The sequence below is a fragment of the Pollicipes pollicipes genome, unplaced genomic scaffold (genome assembly GCF_011947565.3).
Source record: "Pollicipes pollicipes isolate AB1234 unplaced genomic scaffold, Ppol_2.1 Scaffold_3087;HRSCAF=3621_pilon_pilon_pilon, whole genome shotgun sequence".
NCBI lineage: Eukaryota > Metazoa > Arthropoda > Thecostraca > Pollicipedomorpha > Pollicipedidae > Pollicipes > Pollicipes pollicipes.
Genome location: NW_023596225.1, coordinates 19,048,242 through 19,069,823, shown reverse-complemented (window position 1 = coordinate 19,069,823; position 21,582 = coordinate 19,048,242). Strand labels below are relative to the sequence as shown.

Below are 21,582 nucleotides of genomic sequence, written 5' to 3'. Positions count from 1 at the left end.
CAGCGCTATGAGCGGGACGCACACAGCGAATGGTGATACAACTAAAACGATTACAAAACGTTCCACCTCTATGCATTTTTGCCGGATTCGCCCAGCCAAAGCTTAAAGACGAGCCAACGGCTCCTCAACTCTCGCCGCGACAATGCGAATGCTTGCCCCTGTATCGCGCATAACCTCGTCCAACACGTGACGGCGTCGGGCCAGCAGACCGCCGCCGCGCTCGCATGAGATCACAGCCTTCCCTAAGCCAGAGCACCGGCTCCCGCCGGCGGCCAGGCGCTGAGTATTCTTATCATCACGCGCGCACCCCGCCACGTTCCCGTCCCACAACCACAAGGCGAAGGCACTCGGTCGCGCCCGCCGCCGGCCCCGGCTAACCCGACAGACCTCTGCCCACCTCCGACGCCGTCGACGTCTGCGCGCGCTCGCGTCCGAAGAGCGGCCAGCGCCCCGCACCGGCCGGGTCTCTGCCGACCTGTCTCGGCAGGGAGCGCCGCCGCCCCTCCCACTGAACACTGTATCCAGCCCGCCGCCCGTTCGCACGCCCCGCTCAGGAGCGGGCGGCGACGACGCGCGAGGTCTGCAGCACGCCGTCGAGCAGCTGCAGCGCGCGATGGCAGGTTCACCTCCACCCAGCAGGGCGTCTCCTTAATGCTCTGGCGGCGGTAGTCGGGCCCCAGCCCTTGACGAAAGCTCAGCCGCAGGATGCAGAGCCGGCGCAGGTCGGTCGACCCCCGAGCCCCGCCACCGGAGCCATGGTGACGGCCGGCGCGATGCCGCCGACGCTGGCCACGCCCGGGATGTTGCCCGGCCACGGCCGCCGCCTGCGCCGCCGCCGCCGCCGTCGCCTGCGACGCCTGCTCCGCCGCCGTGGGGAGGAGGTGTCAAGCGGACAGGCGCCAGTGATCGGCAGCCAAACCCCACAGGCCAGACGGGGGTCACACGAGCGTATGTGCAAGACGACGGCAAATGTCGTCACAGGTACATTTTCTTGCAAAAACCGTTGGACAAAGAATTGGAGAGTGCGTGAAGTTCCCAACGTCATTCCACCTACATATCTTCACACTAAGTAAGCACGGCCTCTTTACATGGTTCGCATGATCGAACAAGGTCTACGACTACCTCAACTGTAAGAGTAGAAACTAGCACAATTATTGCTGACATCACTGTTACAAATATACCAGCCATATCTTCTGGTTATACCTGTCTTGCACCCGCCCCGACCAAAAGCCAGATCCCCTGTGCGAAGCCTTGCGAAAGACCATCCCCGACAGTGTCACGGCACGTCGGGGCCCGAGCCGACGAGGTACGGCACCTGCTGCTGCATCTGCCCGGTGACACTGGTGCAGGGTCAAACACCTTGATGTAGGCGGCCGGGTAGATCTTGTGGACGGCGTCGCCGGGCGCGCGGCCCGCCTCTCGGTCCAGGTAGTAGCTCTGGCACGAACACGGCGTGGTCGCTGAGGCAGCGCAGCCACACGTCGCCCTCGCCCTGCACATCCAGCTGCACTCCCTTACCGATGTGGAGTCTGCGGAAGAGACCACAGGCCGGCGGGTCAACAGGCACCCCCTGCAGGTGGCACGCCAGGCCCTGCCAGCGCGAGGAGGAGTACGGCCGGTTAACGGATATACTGTCGGACCACGCAGCAGCGGCTCGCTGCATTGGTCTAAACACCGTCGGTGGAGAATGGCCGGCGACACTGAATTATGACTCCGATTCCTATTTCCTTCTGCATTCCATAGTAGAACAGCTCCGTCGATTGAACGTCAGTCATGACCGTGCCCCGAGCCGAACTATCGGAATGGTCTCCCACATCCGTGCTATAACTGGTGTCAGACTGCAGCCCCAATACCTGCACGTATAGCCACACCTCGCAAAACTATGTAAAAACAATGCTAAAACGATAATTGACACGCGTTGTTATTATTCTCCATTACCATGGACGACCAGTCTCCCTACTACCTCCAGGCCTTGACTGAAACAACTCCTAAAGCACACAAACGCGTCGGGTTTGTGCTTTTCATCCCATATACCCGCTCTGCTCGTCAGAACACCCTCGCTTGGCACGCTCGCTCTGCTCGCCAGGACACTCACGTGCCACGCCGGCTCCACTCGTCAGAACGCTCACCTGGCACGCTCGTTCTGCTCGTCAGGACACTCACTTGGCACGCTCGCTCTGCTCGTCAGGACACTCACCTGTCACACTTGCCCCCGCTCGCCAGAACACTCACCTGGCACGCTCGCTCTGCTCGTCAGGACATTTACCTGGCACGCTCGCTCTGCTCACAAGAACGCTCACCTGGCACGCTCGCTCTGCTCGCCAGGACACTCACCTGGCACGCTTGCTCTGCTCGTCAGGACATTTACCTGGCACGGCCCGCTCTGCTCACCAGAACGCTCACCTGGCACGCTCGCTCTGCTCGCCAGGGACACTCACCTGGCACGCTCGCTCTGCTCTGTCAGGTACACTCACCTAGCACGCTCGCTCTACTCGTCAGGACATTTACCTGGCACGCCCGCTCTGCTCACCAGAACGCTCTCACCTGGCACGCTCGCTCTGCTCACCAGAACGCTCACACTGGCACGCTCGCTCTGCTCGCCAGGACACTCACCTGGCACGCTCGCCTCTGCTCGTCAGGACACTCACCTAGCACGCCCTCGCTCTGCTCGTCAGGACATTACCTGGCACGCCCGCTCTGCTCACCAGAACGCTCACATGGCACGCTCGCTCTGCTCGTCAGGATCCTCACCTGTACGTTCGCTCTGCTTGCCAGGACACTCACCTGGCACGCTCGCTCTGCTCGGTGCGGTGCACGTTGCTGAGTGCCCCCAGGCAGAAGCGGCTGTCGCCCGACGGGTCCACGTACCCGTCCACCGTCACCCGAGGACATGCTGGACGGCACCTTGAACGCCTCGCCCACCTGGCCACGAACACACGACGCTGACAGTCGGCGGCCGGCGCACCGCACGGCTTGGAAAGGTCAGACAGCAAGGGCCACACTCCACTGTCGCACATGCATAGAGTCAAGACGGGTGGCATGGTCTTGCGGAAATAAAGACACCCACAATCAATCACAGGACAGTCAGTTCTAGCGTAGTCATAAAACGGGACTAAAATAGCTGAAAAACTATACCACAATAATTCCATGTCCACCAGCACAGTAGCTCTAATCACCTAATGCATGCTAATTAATCATTGACGGAATCCAGTTATTTCCTTTGCGCGAAAACAGTAACTCCTGTCACACCATCCCGGTGAAATCGGTCACTACCGCACATCAGCGTTATCGTCACCGTCAGCTTTGTGACACCACTGATCACACCAAACCCGCAAACAGGTCTACAACGTCACAAGAGCCATTGGCCGTCGCTCAGCAGGCGCCCCGCTCCGCCGCCAGCGGACGGCGCCCGCCCGGTGGCCTGCCGCCGCGCCGCACCTGCGTGTCCAGCTCGAAGTAGGTGATGTTGCACCAGAACTCGGGGGCCGGCACGCTTGGACAGCAGCACCTGCGTGTCCTGATGCTGCACGTGCGCGTTCGTCCCCCGAAACTGGAACGGTCCGGCCATCGGTCGGTCAGCACCGCGCTGGGTGGCGCTGGCCGGGCGGCTGACGCGACACGGGTGACGGCGACTTCGGCGCGTGTGATACACCCCGGTGAGCAGAGTCCACAGGACAAGGGCGTAATTGTAACAGGGGGGTGACATGGGTTTAGACCACGTTTACATCGTACGCTACAGATGCGTGCAGCCCAGTTCACAGGAAATGAGTTAAACGGTGCATGGGACACGGAGACGCTGGTCCGCTTCAGCCTGCATGTGAGAATGAAAAGTAGAGCGCAACAAAGTGCACGTAGGAAAAACTGGAACACACAAACGTGGGTCATCATAACGAGGAATTAATACCTCGCGGAGAGCGGACCCAGGAAACAAGTGCCTAGAAACATGATGATGACGACTTCGCGCAAAAAGGTGCGTCCGTCCGAGGAGTCAAAAATTTCATATCCGTTTGAGACAACACACTATGGGGATAAGAAAGGAAGCTCAACATATAGACAAGCAAATAAACGGCGCAGGGAGTGTAGCTCGCGGCGCAGACTGGACGAAGGGAGGGGGGGGGGGAAACGGAGCGGATTAGCGAGCAGGTCCATGCCACGTGTGGGGGCAGCCCGGTCGCGGCGGTTCGCCACTCACAGGTGTAGGCAGCCGGCCGGTCCGGCGCCATGTCGCGCCGGTAGGTCAGCGTCGAGCCGGTACCGGAGCCCGAGCCGGAGCCGGGAGCCGCGGTCGCCGCCGCTCCAGGGGGCGGCCGTGCCGGCGGCGCCGAACCGCGCCGTGCCTAGTCCGAACCCATTGGCCGGCAGCTGGGGTGGCAGGGCGCCGCCCGGGCCGGCTGCGCACACACCAGCACGCCGGGTTCAGGCGCGCGCCGCCGACGGGCCGGCCCGCGCGATACAGGCCGACTTCGTGCTGGTCAGCACAGGCCCGGGTTTACTCATGTGGCTGGACTGACCGAGCGTCCGAATGCATGAGCGACTGCACGAGCACGAGCACGAAGCAAGTCAGGGCTGAGTCCAGCCTCGCACGGGAGATAGATAAAGCCCATTGACGATTTCACACGCCACTGACAACCCGACAAGACCCGGCGAGCTTCTCAAAGGCGGCAATCATTGCGATGTGCGACGGACGCCGGCGCATCCCCTGACGTCAACCAACACCCGAGTATCATCAGCTGAAAGAGCCGCATCTGTGTATCAAAGCAGAAACCTGACGTGCGCGAACACGTGCAAAGGTAATGCCACCACCTCTGTCACTACTGAATGAACTAGTACCCCCATTCAACTAACCTATAAACGGCGCAGCATTCATGAAATGATTTGCTGGAAACAGCACAGAAAGGAAACAATCAGCATCAGAGTCCAATCGTGCAGCGAGAGAAGACAGGACATGCCACATTACTGTCTATGACAGAGAGCTGCATTTTAGGTGTGACGTTATCAGTGCCAGAACTCAAATGAACGCACCACGTATTGAGCTTTCGGCAAAAACGTGCATTTCACGAACTCACCAAACGACTGCTGACTAGAAAGCGCAACGTTTGAACGTACACCAGCGTGCTGAAAAATCCCAGCTCATTTATAAAAGTGGCATCAGACAGAGTAAAGGAAAACTGAAAACAACGGCACACTACAGAGTGTACGAATACAAAGTTGAAGAATAGCAGTAGCCCGCAATTCCACCCGATATAAGTAGCATGCATACAGAGTGATCAGAAATGCACCAGCACATGCACCGACCACGGCTAGAAAAATACATAGCGGCTTGTCTCACAGAAAGAACTGCCACTGAAAGCAGTGCAACAGCCAGACCATAACTACAAGGTCACGTGGGTGACTTACCCGTTCTAATCAAAGCAAATGACTTTGTCTTACGGTGCCACGGCTGCGAGAACCCGGCGCTGGGCCCGAGCCGGCGGAGGGGCGGGGCGGGTGGGGCGGAGAGCGGGGGGCGGACCTTACTTGTCACGGCTGCGTAAACCCAGCGCTGGGGCAGGAGCCGGCGGCGGCGGCGGCGGTGACGGGGCCGAGCGGAGCGGGGCGGAGCGGGGCGGGGCGGGGCGGGGCGGTGACGAGGCGGGCCTTACTGTGACGCGACTCCGAGAACCCGGCGCTGGGGTCGGAGCTGGCGGCGGCGGCGGTAGCGGGCAAGGGCGGGGCGGGCGGGAGCGGGCCTTACTGTGACGCGACTCCGAGAACCCGGCGCTGGGGTCGGAACCGGCGGCGGCGGCGGCGGCCGCGGCGCCACCTGAAGCCTGCGAGGAGCTGGCGCCCGGCGATGGCAACGAGCCACCTGCAACAGCACGCGGCGCGCGCGCACACGCACCGGCCGGGCGTTAGTGGGCGCGGCGAGCACCGCCGGCCGCCGTTAGCAGCGCGGCCGGCGCCGGCCAAAGCAAGCCAGCCGTCACAGCACCAGCAGCCAGTCTTACAAAGCAAGCTAGCCGACTCACCACCGGGGCAGCAGCATGTCTCATTCACACTTATGCGCCAGCTTTCCCACTTCCCATACCCAATCGTGTTGCGGTGTGAGGACGATAACAGCTGGTTAAGGAGAGTACGCAGATAGGTGATGAGTTGGCGGAGCGCGCCCACGCGCACGCACGCATGCACACGCGCGTGGACAAGCATACACACGCACGCACGCGGACACGCGCAGGCGCACACACACCACACGCATGCATATACAAACACGCGCGCACGTCTGAGCGCACACTCACACACACAAACGCACGTGCTCGCCTCGCACCACAACACGATCGGGAGACAACGACCCGCGTGTCGACGACCCAGGCCCACCACAGAATACCCGCGAAACGGGGAGCTCATCATCATCATCGTCACACCATCATCATGGTGCGACGGGGTGCACAGCCCCCGAACGCCATCCCCGGCAGTCGGGAGGTTGTTGCGAGACGACAACGCGACGCTTAGAAGCGCGGGGTCGGGTGTCCGGAGGTGCTGGCGCGACGGTGCAGTAGCTGTGGAAGCCAGAGAAGAAGACCACCTAATAGAGCCGCAGCCAGACCATCTGCAGTTGTCAGTGGGTCGTCATGCCAAAGGAAGGATTACGGATACGAAATTACGTGGAAGTGGCTAGCAAATGCGTCTTACATTTGGATGCTGCATGAGACTGACCACCGCTGGCCGTGCGGGAGACTGACCGTGGATGGGCAGGCCGTGCGGGAGACTGACCGTGGGTGGGCAGACCATGCGGGAGACTGACCGTGAGTGGGCAGGCCGTGCGGGAGACTGACCGTGGGTGGGCAGGCCGTGCGGGAGACTGACCGTGGATGGGCAGGCCGTGCGGGAGACTGACCGTGGGTGGGCAGGCCGTGCGGGAGACTGACCGTGGATGGGCAGGCCGTGCGGGAGACTGACCGTGGGTGGGCAGGCCGTGCGGGAGACTGACCGTGGATGGGCAGTCCGTGCGGGAGACTGACCGTGAGTGGGCAGGCCGTGCGGGAGACTGACCGTGGGTGGGCAGGCCGTGTGGGAGACTGACCGTGGGTGGGCAGGACCGTGTGGGAGACGGACCGTGGTGGGCAGGCCGTGCGGGAGACTGACCGTGAGTGGGCAGGCCGGGCGGGAGACTGACCGTGGATGGGCAGGGCCGTGCGGGGACTGACCGTGGGTGGGCAGGCCGGGCGGAAGACTAACCGTGGGTAGACAGACGGTGCGGGAGGCTGACCGTGGGTGGGCAGGCCGTGCGGGAGACTGACCGTGAGTGGGCAGGCCGTGAGGGAGACTGACCGTGGGTGGGCAGGCCGGGCGGGAGACTAACCGTGGGTAGACAGACGGTGCGGGAGGACTGGCCGTAGGTGGGCAGACCGTGTGGGAGACTGACCCGTGAGCGGGCAGGCCGTGCGGGAGACTGACCGTGGATGGGCAGACCGTGCGGGAGACTGACCGTGAGTGGGCAGGCCGTGCGGGAGACTGACCGTGGGTGGGCAGGCCGTGTAGGAGACTGACCGTGGGTGGGCAGACCGTGCGGGAGACTGACCGTGAGTGGGCAGGCCGTGCGGGAGAACTGACCGTGGATGGGCAGACCGTGCGGGAGACTGACCATGGATGGGCAGACCATGCGGGGACTGACCGTGGGTGGGCAGGCCGGGCGGGAGACTGACCGTGGGTGGGCAGACCGTGCGGGAGACTGACTGTGGGTGGGCAGGCCGTGCGGGAGACTGACCGTGGGTGGGCAGGCCGTGCGGAAGACTAACCGTGGGTAGACAGACGGTGCGGGGAGGCTGACCGTGGGTGAGCAGGCCGTGCGGGCGGTGCGGGAGACTGACCGTGGGTGGGGCAGACGGTGCAGGACACTGACCGTGGGTGGGCAGGCGGTGCGGGAGGTGCGGGAAACTGACCGTGGGTGGACAGACCGTGCAGGACACTGACCGTGGGTGGGCAGGCCTTGCGGGCGGTGCGGGAGACTGACCGTGGGTGGGCAGGCCGTGCGGGGACTGACCGTGGGTGGACAGACCGTGCGTGAGACTGACCGTGGGTGGGCAGGCCTTGCGGGCGGTGCGGGAGACTGACCGTGGGTGGGCAGGCCGTGCGGGGACTGACCGTGGGTGGACAGACCGTGCGTGAGACTGACCATGGGTGGGCGGGCCGTGCGGGGACTAACCGTGGGAGGGCACGCCATATGGAAGGCCGTGCAGTGGCGCTCGGTGCTGAGCAGCCACGGCGGCCGCCGGTGACACGCCGCCGGCCGACTGCGGCGCCGCGTCAGCCGCATCCGGGTGGTCCAGGCCCGCCGTGTACTCGTTCTTCACCGACGACGGGTTCGACGGGTGGATGGACAGGCTCGACAGGTCTGGCGGCGGCGCACAATGCGCGTGGTTACGGGTGTAACCACTGGAGGGATCGGGGATGGGGCAGATCCTCTCCAGCTTTCCGGAGAGAGGCTTTTGTCCCCTCCAGTTTTGCAAATTGGATGCACGTTTTTGATACGTTCCTATTTCAAACGTCACTTTCCCGTTACGTTGCACCCCAGAGTACAGTTCCTGGGTTGTTCCCCTCCCCAACATCAGATCTGTGGTCACAGCCATTCACGTGATGACCGCGGCGCAGCCGGACTCGTGTCAACGTTGTTCACGAAACTACAGCACCGTCCTAAAACACTGTTGCCATTTTAAGGAGATGGGCGAGATAGACACATAAACTGTTTTCCATATTAATACCAGAGTAGAGCTATGTAACTGGCATGAATTCACAAAGTTGCTCAACATGTGGTAGTTTTCAATGAACTGGCAAGCTAGCTTGTGGATGAGGCACTAAGCAAGCATGTGCAATGACAATGACCCATTTAACTTGCCATGATGAATAACGTCGTTCCGACACAATGGATCATGCTGATGGGCTTTGGGGAATCGCTGAACTTATCAGTGACTTATTTTAATACAGAAGCGTATATAATATGCACACATAGCGATAGAAGGAGCTTCGTACAATATTTACCTTCTGTTTACTTTACGTACAACACATTTGAGTGCTGACTGAGTGATGACGTGCGCTTCCAAGGACTGCAACTGCATGGCCACATAGGACCTCTTGAGCATGAAAGCCCACATTAACACCATCACTGAAGACTGGAAAACATCTCCCACCGACGGCACGTTGAAGCCATCATTACAACACTTGTCAAAACGCGATTAAGAAAGTCTACTGGATGTAAATCGTTGCTGAACTCAACAGGTGGCAATTACTGCCAAGAAAGCTTCTGACCTATTCCGGTGGAGACGACCCGCTCGTAGTGATACGGGTTGACGCAGACGGCGTCCGCCTTCAGGTCGAAGGCCAGCTGACAGAACTTGGCATTCTTCAGCTCGTTTTTGTGTAGGTCGGGCCAGCGCCAGATCTTGGCGTACACCACGTGTGGGAACCCTTTCCTTCCAGCGACCTGGGAGGCAAAACAAGGTACGTCAACTTCAGGATCGTCGTCCAGACCGTGCGTCGTCTAAACTTAAAGCGTGCGAATAACGGGGATCCCAACGGTATGATATTACAAAAAAACACATGAAAGGCAATGGGACAGCAAATGGCCCAGCAAAGCGTACATCGTACGTCCAGCCGCACACAACAGTAGTTCATAATCACGAAAAACACATACGGATAATCCCGTCAAACAAAGCCATGCCACGAAAACATTGCAACGAAGTAAAAAACACGTCTATCCACACGTTGGTCTGGTCCATGGGCAGGGCTGAGCGGCAGAACTCTGAGAGTGCCTCGGCATCCGGAGGCCGATCTCGACAGGCATCGGCCGTGCCACGCGAGCCTCCAGGCGGCCAGGTCCCGCGTCCCTGACCTGCAGCCGGCCATCGAGCGTGCGCGGGATGGTGACACACTTGCTCGGGTGCGCCCCGTTGGTGGTGATGGCCGTGATCAGCGAGTCCAGCTCATCGCGCTTCTCCTGTGGACGCCAACGGACGGTATGTGGGCACGCTGCAATCTCCGCCGGTGTATTTGACAAGGGCGTGCACCTTTAGTACATAAAATACAATTGTGGAACACTTCACAAATCTGACAAGCCAAGAGCCACCTCCCCACACTTTTACTACACCAGTTTGCAGACCCAAGTTAATGATCGAGTGACAGTGCGGTCATTCAAAATCCCCATTACATCCGTCTCAGAACGGCACAACTTCGTCACTCTTTCAGTATGCTGTAGCTGAGTGTTGGCAGAGGCTGTTCCTACAAAAGCCTGCAACGCAACCGAAAGATTCGAAGTTCCGGACGGCATAGAATGTCTGAGCTATGACACTTTCTAGGAACATCACTACATCTTGAGTAAAAACTAAATACACTACAGGTCATAACATGTCCTATAGAACACAAGCACGCACGCACGCACGCACGCACGCACGCACGCACGCACGCACGCACACACCCACACACAAAAATTTGACCAGTAGACACCTCTCTCATCTGATTGTGAAAACACCAGAAACATGCCCGATTCCAGCCCAGAAACTTTTCCCGAGAGCCCGCACCCATCCCTGCTACGATGTCGTCCGCAATTAGGCGCGTTACCTTCAGCTTTTTGACGAGGCTCTCAATGGCCTTCCTGGCGAACTCCTCGGACTCGCCGCCTTGACGGTGGCACATGAGACTGTGCACTATGCTGAGGCAGGCGTCCGTGGACGTCGGCGACGGGCTCGGCAGTGTCGGGTTCATCATCTCGTTCATCTAGACACAGAAAGGAGCACCTCCGCTGTAGCCACCACAGTCACAAGCTGCAGAAGTCCATAACATATGGGCTGGTGATCATGAATTTTTTCATTAGTGTGCGAGAATGATTTTCAGCTTTCTTTGAGGTCTTGGCAATAACTGCATACCTGTCAAAAATGGAGCTGACCCAACTTCAGACATTGACAAGATTGGGCACTGTATGTGATTCCAATGATGGGGTTTCTGGCCATGGATAATGAATTCATGGATCCTTGTTTATCTTACTCTGTCCAATGAACAACTGATGCACAGCATGAGTGGATATATACAATGGATTTGGTGACATCAGTGGTTTTGTGACCAAGCACAAAACAGAAACATTCCGGACCACATACACAGGTTAGAGCTAATCATTAAAAAACAATAATAAAAATTTACATTTGTCAGAACAGTTTGGTCTGCCCATCCGACTGTAACTCATAACTGCTGCAAAATACAAAGATAGGGGCATAATGGCTGAGTGGCTGGCACATTTGGCTTTCATATGCAGGGACCAGGTTTGAATCCTGGGTCATGGGATGTGCTAATAGCTGGAGCATTCAAATGACCTCTGGGTTGCTGGTGCTCCATACAAGGCTGTGCCATGATTCTGTTGAGACCCCTTCACAAAATGAATGCAAAGCCAAATGAAGACATTGTACAGGATATTTTCTTGCTGCAGTTAAATTGCATGTCACTTCTGTTCCCTACTTGTTTATTCATTATCAGTTTAGCTGTCAGCATCCCTGACCTGGTTTGAGCTGCATTATTTCAGGAAGGCAGAATGTTTGAATAAACAGCTGCATGCAGCAATTTCAGTCATGAAAGGCCAGTTGGCAAATGGTCAGTGTGCCAGTTGGACAGCTTGGGAGAGTCAGGGAAATGTAAAACACACAACCACTCAAAACACTCAAAGTGTGGTTTGACTTGTGACTGATGTCTGATGACTAACATGTGTTGTAACATCAAAATGTCAAAGTACATTTTTCCAAGTTGTTCCCAGAGATCCAAAGCAGGGAATTTCTCAGGGGGACAATGTGAAAGGAAACAGGGACAATGTGAAGAAAAAAGATGCATGAAGCAACAGTTCACAGAAATTAGCTTACAGGCAAAATGGTTTTAGTACATATTGTAATAGTCCACAGGCTTGGCAGCACACAAGTTTTCACATTTTTACAAGCATAGTGACAATTACAAAATTCACAGAAATACTTTCTCCTAGTTTCCAGAGCTTAGCACAAAAAAACATGCTGGAGGAGAGGCATCCAATATTAAGTACTTCCCTTTAATAACATCCATTTTGTACCCAGGGAAATTATCAATTTCAAAGCAAGTCACTGTGCTGGCTGAGAATAGTCTGATGTGAAAGTAGGAACCCTCATAGCTTGTCTAGGTATAGACAGATTTGGTGAACATTGCAGAAGAGTCTCATTACATATTACATGCATACTTGCTGGTTTTACTTAACTTCTAGGAATTCTATAGTGTCATAGTTTGCATTTTTATGCCTTTGAAACAAGCATTCTGACAGTGCCTAGCAAGAATGGCAAAATACTAGAGAAAACAACTCATTGCTTCAGAGTATTGCCATCCATGACATAGAATGTTTTCAAGTTGTCTATGTGTGTTACAGACTTGCCTTGCCCATAATCACACTGATCCATTTTATGCTGGCTGCTTTTGCCAGTTCAATTGCACCAAATCAAAGAGCTGAGCTGCACTTAGGACCACACCATACACAGTGATGGTGCAGATCTGGAAGGAATATGTGAATTTTGTGATCCTGATCCTCATGCAGACATTTTTTGAAGGCTTCATTACTTCAAATCACAGCAACAAATTGCCAGATTTACAGCCTGTTATCATTTATACATAGGCAAACAATGTGCCAGCCAGCTGTTAAGCATTATGCTGAGCTGTGATTTATCATTAATTTCTTTTTAAGCTAGCATCAAGGGTTGCAACAATTTCACAACCTTATCTCATCTCAAAAATGTGTGGTGCTGCCCCTTATGTCAGGTGCAGTAGCAACATCACAACAAAAGTTTTAGAGCATAGTGATGTAGTTTCAGGCACACACCACAAAACTTTCAAAGATCATTTGAAAATTCAGCACAGCTTGGCCTGGCCTGAGTTGACAAACAAGAGCAGAAGGGCTAGTTCACCAATGTCATTCAATCTCCCACATAAGGGATTATTTATTTGCAGACTGGACAGCCAACACCCTGCAGGCCAGGTAACATCACATGACTCACACAGAAGGATGGATGGGTAACTAAGCACACAGTCAATCCTCACTCAAAATGGATGTTAGCAGACTGGGAGACACAAATTCCAATTAACTCTAGGGTAGTTTGAAGCATTGCATTGCCAAATAAGTGTGTATTCACAACCTGGAATGTTCTGAATTACAGCCAGTCAATACCTTGCCCACAGCAATGTACGACACCATTTAAGTCATGATTCCTGAGGATTATGATACCTGAGCAGCCATGTGCAGAGCTAGGATTTGATTTCAAGCTTATCTTCTGCGGAAACAAAATATTATCACTAGCTGCTTAGATTCTAGCAGCATGTGGACGGTTTATCATGCAGAGGACCAGCAAATTACTGTTCAGACGTTGTCATACCCTTACTTTCAATGATGGTGAAGAAGGAGGAACATCTGAATGCAGCTTTTGCAGCTTGACAAAGTGTAATTGGCACTAAAACAATTGTGAATCTGCAATATCGTTACGAAAGGTACGTGTTTCGACGCGAAGTGTGTGACGCAGTTGTTCATAGACATAAGCGACAAGGAGTTACGCTAAACGTTGGATAGCCTTGCACTAAACCCGCTAAACGGGGTAAGATCGCCATCTCAATATGACGTCATTTGGGTCTTGACAGGCCATTCAAACGAGCAAAGTTTGCTTGAAGCAGGGTTCAAGAGGGTCCTAGCGGCGCAGGTCATCCTTTGTGTTCGATGGTTTGCCGTTTGAGTGCAGATCGCTGAAATCAGTTCTGCGACCAGCCTTTAGTTCACTAGGAAGTGCCATTTTTCGTCAAGTAAATATCCGCAAAAGTTATGATTCGTTATAAGTCGTGATTCTTCATGCTTTCTGCTAATGGACAACTTTATCCCGATTCTGGAGTGTCTCATGTTTCACTGAAAGCTACATTCACGGAGTAAGTTAGGATGAGTGTAAACGTGCATAGGTGCAGGAGAAGATATATGAGAAGGAGCAACTTAAGTTTTAGGAGAAGAGGAGGCTTACGTTAGAATAGGTGGTGTTAGGGCGCTCGCGTAGCTTATGTGCCTGGTTTGAGTGACGTCACTTGTAATTTTAAACGCACATTTACATTATTCTCACCCTTGACTTCACACGTGAGGTGGTTGCAGCCGATTGGCGCGAATCGTGGGGGTGTATTTCGTGCAGTTTTCATTCGGCATTATTGGGGGAACGTCATTTTATGGCTATCTAAGCATCGTGAGTATGTTTCCATGATCATTTAAGCGTTTTTTAGCCCCTTGCATGAAGAATTAACGCTGTGGGGTATTCATCTTGATATCGCCGGCGGAGGCCTGGGACCAGATCTTTCACTTTCTCAAATCGTGTGGGGGCTTAGCCAATAAGTTGACCTTATCTGCCCTCAAATCCTAAGTTCTCCCTGGATTTTGGCCACTTTGATGTGTGACGTTGATGACAGAGTTGAAATGTAAAAAATGAATTGGCCAGATTCAAAATTGTTCTGATGTTTTGTAATGACTTCCAATTTGAAGCTGATGCGACAGTGATAATGAGCATATATAATGATGGTGATATGGATAGTAGTGTGTTTAGGTACCTAGTGTTCTAGCAGTCCAGGCACTTGCTGAGTTGCATCATTCCAGCAATCCCTTTTTGCACATATGCATTGAAGTGCAGCATTCAGAAGAGTGCAGGGGGCTCAAGTCAATATTGAAGGGCTCAGGCCTTTCTGAACTTACTCAAAGTGACACCCTTGTCTGACACTACTAAGAACAGTGTGAATGAACTGAATTAAGTGTTATTTATTAACAAGATAAAATGTGTTTCGTTACACCATGTAACCATGTAACCATTTTAGGAAGTGGCTGGAATCATAGCCAAATCTCTGCCAGCCAGTCTGCAAAAGATGCTAGACCAGTTAAGCTGTTTGGTGCAGGCCTAACACTGCCCAAAAAGGGCACCTAAGCTGTCTACTGGATCATACAGCTGGGGTTGTTGTTCTCATGACCTGGGTGTCCCAGATTTTTTCTGATTCTGATGATCTGACGAAAAATGCTGATATTTGTTGTATTTACTAATCACTAAGTACCCCCTCCTCACTGCTCAGTGTGCAGGCACTTGGCATGTGGATGATATGGTCCATCTAACAGGCACTGAAAATGTGAACCACATCAGGGATCTGCTGATCAGAGGAATAATGTCTAAGTTGTAAGATGAAAAAGCCACATGATGCACAGTTGAAGGCCCATCAGCTAGAATGACTTATGTGTAGTGATAAACTTTTTAAAAAGACATGCTTTGTTCATGTAGAAGCAGGTGTATGCACCAAGAGGACCCATTGTAAAGCTGTATATTGTGCTGAACAGCATCTTGTACAAAGCTGTCTTCTACTGAAAAAGGACAAATTCCAAGGATTAATTTGTGCCCTCTGAAGGTAAACAGACATCGGAACAAACAAGACATTGTGTCAATGCAGTTTGGCACCAATCCACCTCAGCATTTTCCATACATCATAGGTCATTCTGAGGCCAATGTTCATCTAATATTATCCTGAATGTGCATGTATTGTACCCTTCATGAACCTGGATGCAGCATTTAGAAATGTTATGCATCTGCTCAGCAATGTAAACTGTGGTAGTGTGCAGACTATAGATGTATGTAGGTCTAGATGCAGTCAGTGACCATACTGGTGGTCACTTCAAACAGATGCAGTATACTAGGTGACTGGGGTGGGGCCAGTTCATGCTATATGTTTAGCAGAATTGAGCTGTTGTAGCCTCAAAACCATTGCAGATCTGTGACACCCAGTCTGAGGTTGTGAGATCAAGTTTCCTGATTTCAGTTAAAAAAACAACAAAATTATGCCTCTGTTTTGAGGTGTTACTAGCCATCTGGAAGAGATGAGTCCACACAGAGCTAGCAATCTTGAAGTGAGTCACTGACAGATGTATTTCTGTGGTATTTTGGTTAAAGTTTTAAACTAAAAATTATGTGAAAGATGCCACTTTATTGCATGACATATCATTTGCACTACAAATGTGACTACCATTCAGTGGTGAATATTGTATAGGAAGCTTTTTCTGTTTGTGTTGTATAACAAACTTGCTGTTTCAGATGGATATCAGACCCAACCAAACAATTTACATCAACAACTTAAATGAGCGAGTGAAGAAGCCAGGTGAGACATAACCATCAAACAGTGATTATGCATTCCTCATAATGCACTGAAAGATGAGTATTGTGTTTGCCACTGTATTTCTGGCTAAAACCTGGTATGTAACAGGTTTGTAAAGTGGCATGGAAGATGGCTGTGTGTGGTTGTATGTGATGAAGTGGTTAGATGGGGTATGTAAAGTGTAACATGCAGCACCAAAATAGAACATCAAAATAGTGTCTTGAATTAACTTACCCTCAAAAAAGACAGCAATGATGCCATACTGTCAGTCCCCAGTACTGACATCAGGAGCACTTCAATGGCAGTACAGTGTGGCAAGAATTGTACTCAGATGTTAGAGTGTTGTTTTTTAAATATGTGCTTGATTTTTTTGAACTTGATTTAAGTTGCTGTTTTCATCTGTGGAGATCATTGACTTGAACTGTTAGGTCTTTGTAGGTAAGCTGCAAACCTAAACTTAGTATGTTGTGTGTTATGTGATGTGTTTTGCATATTGACGAAAGGCACGTTTGTGTTTTTTTTTTTCTGTTTCAGAACTGAAGCACTCCCTCTATTGCCTCTTTTCTCAGTATGGGCCGATTCTGGATATTGTGGCACTCAAGACACCAAAGATGCGGGGCCAGGCTTTCATCGCATTTAAGGAGATTGGGAATGCCACCAATGCATTGAGATCGATGCAAGGATTCCCATTCTATGATAAGCCCATGGTGAGAAGCACAAACTGTACTATCAGTGACCAGTCAGAGTGTTGTGTGGTTGTTTCTTCAGAATTGTCATGCTGGTTATCTGCGCGCTGCAATCACACGGATGCCTCTTTGTCCTATATCCTTGGAGGGGGACTGGAATAACCCAATAATATAACAAATATTTCACTTAACCCAAAGTGCAATCAAACAGCGGGGCCATCAGAATCACTGAGATCGCGTCGTCCACCTTCAGTTTACTAACTGGTCAGAAAGGCCGCCATGTGTCGCCATCCACCCAATCGGTCTTGCGAGCCCCGCCTCTGTTCGGCCTTGACCCGACACTCGTCCTTCGGCCTGCGCAGCGGATCCCGAGCCCACTTCTGTTCGGCCTTGATCTGACACTCGTCCTTCGGCCTGCGCAGCGGATCCCGAGCCCCACTTCTGTTCGGCCTTGATCTGACACTCGTCCTTCGGCCTGCGCAGCGGATCCCGAGCCCCGTCTCTGTTCGGCTTGATCTGACACTTGTCCGCCGGCCTGCGCAGCGGATCCCGAGCCCCGTCTCTGTTCGGCTTGATCTGACACTCGTCCGTCGGCCTGCGCGGCGGATCCCGAGCCCCGGCTCTGTTCGGCTTGATCTGACACTCGTCCGTCGGCCTGCGCAGCGGATCCCGAGCCCCGTCTCTGTTCGGCTTGATCTGACACTCGTCCGTCGGCCTGCGCGGCGGATCCCGAGCCCCGTCTCTGTTCGGCTTGATCTGACACTCGTCCGTCGGCCTGCGCGGCGGATCCCGAGCCCCGGCTCTGTTCAGCCTTGATCTGACGCTCGTCCTTCGGCCTGCGCAGCGGATCCAGTACGGAAAATCCGAGTCCGACGCCGTGTCCAAGCTGAAGGGCACGTACCGCCAGGAGGGCGGCAAGCGCAAGGAGCCGGTCACCAAGAAGCCGAAGAAGACGAAGCCGGGTGCGGCGGCGGCGCCGGGCGCGCGCCCCGCGACGGCCGATGGTGACCAGGCGGACACGGCGCCCGGTCCCGAACAGCCGCCCAACCAGATCCTCTTCCTCACCAGCCTGCCCGAGGAGACCAACGAAATGATGCTGCAGATGCTGTTCAACCAGTGAGTGCCGCGGGTGGGCGTGGTGGCCGTGCCGAGCTCTAGCGCTGGTGGTGAGACGTGGATTGCGGAAGAGCTTGTGGGAGCTGATGGCTTAGCATGAATTGCCTGTGGCGTTTGGCGAATGTTTTTTTTTTCTGGGTATTTCGCGTACTGGACGAAGGTGCTGTTTGTTGTGACGTGCATCGTAGCTGACCAAAAGGCTGCCGAATCTTTGTCAGTTGTCAACCAGTACGGTTTGCAACTATGGCTATGTATTCACTAAACGTTACTTTGCTTCGCAGTCCCTCTGCTTCCTCCCCACCCCTTCTAACAATGCTCTGGGGATGCCGTTATGAGCTTAATATGACCATAGCGATCGGCGCGTTCAAAAACCCTTATCGCCACCATCACCAGACGATGTTCCGACGCAACGGTCCGTGCTCCGTCGACAGGTTTCCGGGCTTCAAAGAGGTGCGCCTGGTGCCGGGCCGGAGCGATATCGCTTTCGTCGAGTTTGACTCGGAACTGCAGTCGACGGCCGCTCGCTCCGCCCTGCAGGGCTTCAAGATCACACCCACCCATGCCATGCGCATCTCGTTCGCCAAGAAGTGAGCCGGCGGACGTGCGCGTGATAGCTTGATTGGGGGATTGACAGTGACGTCACACTGCCTGTGGCAGTCGGCGCCGCGCCGTCAGACTGACTTCATCGTCGCATTGTTCATCTCACGGTATGTAGACTGGCGTCGGGCGTGATGTTTTGTGGGCATCGTCAAAATTTGTATCCCCGTTGGCAGCGATTCACGAGAGGACCAACACTTTTTGAATTGTGCTCGGATTTTGTACACTGGTGGGACGGCGTTCGCCCAACGTTTGGTGCGATGAAACCACGTGTTTCGGTGTCGTTCTCAATGACAGCGCTCGTCGAACTCGCGTCTGTGGCTGAACGTCATCTGCCTGTTGGATGTATTGTACCGTAATAGATGTCGCCCATGGGGCGCAATCAATATTGGTACAATTCTGGACAAGACTTGATTTCAAACAAGCCCAATGAATACTTGTATTTCGCTCAGTTGTCTCAAGCATACAATAAATAACACATCGTATCAGAGTACCATGTAGCAATGTTGTCCGTTGGGCGAGCGTCCTCCCCTGTCCCTCACCCGGGCTGCTGTGACCCCAGCCATGCCGATCACCACCCGTGCTCTGCGTACTCGGCGGAGGTGAGCCCCGTATACGGTGGCGTGCTGAGACAGCCTCTGTTGAACCTGTTCGCAGCGCTGGTGATTGAGATAGTAAGTGGTATCGTTTGTCAGTTCGTCGACTCAGCCGTTAGAGCTTTTTGACGAGGTGACACCGGAGAAAGGGGCCGTGAGGAAAGGGGACAATCGGATGATAATCTTGGTGTACAGAGGCTTACGTTTAGCCATTCGGTGAAGACTGCATTCCTGGCAGAAAATCTTGCAGGGTAGAAGTAGGTTATGGGCGCCATATGGCTAACGTAGTTGGTGCGCCCCAAAGCCCAAATCATCGTCTTCTTACAGGTTAGTTTGATGGTCGCTCTGGTCGAAATGGAGGTTGGATTAGCTGCGTCGAGAGGTGTGAACGGGCTGAGCAAGCTGAGCGTTCGGCTCCTAACGTCACTCACAAAGGTTGACAAGAAGGCATGAGTCGCGGCTCCCCCCAGCCCTGCCGGAAGGTAGGCTGAAGATGCGCCTCACCCCAGCCGGGAGGCGAGCTGAAGACACGCCTCATCCCAGCCGGGAGGCGGGCTGAAGACGCGCCTCCCCCTGCCGGGAGTCGGGCTGAAGCCGCGCCTCACCCCTGCCGGGAGGTGGGCTGGAAGAGGCCGGCCAGCTCGGGCACGACGTCGCCGGCGCTGAGGCCGGCCGCCTGCGCCAGACTCAGCGTGGCCTTGGAGCTGACTGAGCCGCACACGTATGTGAAGCAGAACGGGTCGAAGAAAAGGCCGCACGCCGGCTGGTTGCAGTAGCTGTGGGCGGAAAGATGTACTCAGAAGGCGAGGCTGCTCAGAAGGCGGAACGAAATGCTCCACGGATGTAGGAAAAGAGTGGGAGGAGCTGGCTGTGCCTCGTAGATTGCGGAGCCCGGAAAGCGTATACACGCGGGACACCAGTGGCGCACTTAACTTGGCTCCGCCCACTGGTTCAGTTTTCAGTGCAGCGTAAACAAAAGATGATGATTGGAATGGTAAGGCCGCGCCGACGTCGGAGGTCATAAACGTAAACTAAAAATGGCAAATATGTAAATACTGTTTCTTGTGAAAGAGCGTACGCAAGATTCATAATAGGAGGAAGGAGATACATTTTGAGAGAAAAGAACTCCAAAAGCTAAGTATAGCGCGCCGCATGGGCGCACAATTCTCTACCACTCGTAGACAGTATCACCTTTTCTCGATCTACTTAATCTGACGTGTTTGGAGCGCCATGCTGCTCAGGGCCAGCCTGTCAGTCATGCTCCATGCGAGACGTCGTGACGCATCGGGCATGGAAACGGTCAACTACCAGACAGGACAGACGGTGATACTCCAGATGAGACATTGTCCGGTCGAACAGATCAGTCAGTAAGTTGGCAAACAGCAAAACAGCACGCCATGCAGAATGTTCACTGAATCGCCCGGCAAGGCAGACATCCGCCTTCTGTACGGTACCAACACGGACCAGCTGAACACGATAAACACTGGTCTGTCACGCAGAAGGAGCAGCATGGCCGTTCTAGCAGACACTGATCTGCCGGAGCGGGGTCCGCCACTGACCTGCCCGACAGACACTCGCGATCCTCCAGACAGCTGCCGCCGGACTTCTTGGCCGGAAAGCAGCGCCGTTGGCCATCCCCCAGGCCCGTGGTCGTGCAGTAGGTGTTGATGGGACAATCTTGGGGTCCCGCACAAACTGCCAACATCCCCGGGGGTCGTTAACCTCTCGCGATAGCGATGACGCCAGCTACCGTCTACTCGGCGCCTAACGCGTTACGTCGCACTTGGCGAACAGAGAGCATGACTCGAAGCAGGAATCCAAGATGGCGCGTACACCGACCCCGTTTGGGGTCTTCGTACCGGACATTGCAAAACCGGGTTGCAGACCAGCACGGCGCGCCGCTGCGGTTGCCTGCAATTCCACTTCCGCAGTAATGTTCGGACCACGGAAGGCGCTCCGAAGCTTACGAGGCGGTGTGGCGGGGCGGACAGAGGCGCGAGACCGCGGTACCGATAGCCGCGACGGGGTCAACGCTGACGGTAGAGAGTGGGCCTGGTCTGGTCACGTGTTGAGCTTGCCGGAACCAGGAAATGTGCGCATGGGTGAAACGACCGAACGCCACCATCGAAACCCGCCAGTCGTTACTGGACCAGGCTGGTACCCGTTCGTCGAGTCTGCCGGGCGCGGTGCCAGCACGGGATTCGCTAATGAAAGCGCTCCATCTTTCATGACAGCCTTGCAAGAACATGGCAACCAAGGCATGGCGCAACTGATCAGCGCCGCCGAGACACTGACCCAGAAACTTTCCGACGAGGTCCGTGCAGGCGTAACAGCTGGCGCCGCGTCGTGTCCCGCCGGTGGCGAGGTCCACATGCGACGACAGCGTCAGCAGCAACAGCGGCAGCAGTGGCAGC

The 21,582-nt window shown here is 54.5% G+C and overlaps 1 protein-coding gene and 1 pseudogene across 2 annotated transcripts; one reads left to right on the top strand and one right to left on the bottom strand.

The window, feature by feature from the left end:
- Positions 1-583: 583 nt before the first annotated feature.
- On the bottom strand, positions 584-13,535 carry LOC119089842 (mothers against decapentaplegic homolog 4-like; annotated as a pseudogene).
- Positions 13,536-14,135: 600 nt separating this feature from the next.
- LOC119090466 (U1 small nuclear ribonucleoprotein A) lies at positions 14,136-19,062 on the top strand. Of its 2 annotated transcripts, none has more exons than XM_037213280.1 (5): positions 14,136-14,237; positions 16,113-16,176; positions 16,708-16,880; positions 17,704-17,975; positions 18,407-19,062. In XM_037213280.1, exons 2-5 carry the CDS (start codon positions 16,113-16,115, stop codon positions 18,564-18,566), a joined length of 669 nt encoding a protein of 222 aa, XP_037069175.1. In that variant the 5' UTR covers positions 14,136-14,237; the 3' UTR covers positions 18,567-19,062. The 2 variants fall into 2 exon arrangements, with proteins under 2 accessions (XP_037069175.1, XP_037069173.1); XM_037213278.1 differs by lacking the exon at positions 14,136-14,237 and adding an exon at positions 15,833-15,928.
- Positions 19,063-21,582: the final 2,520 nt, after the last annotated feature.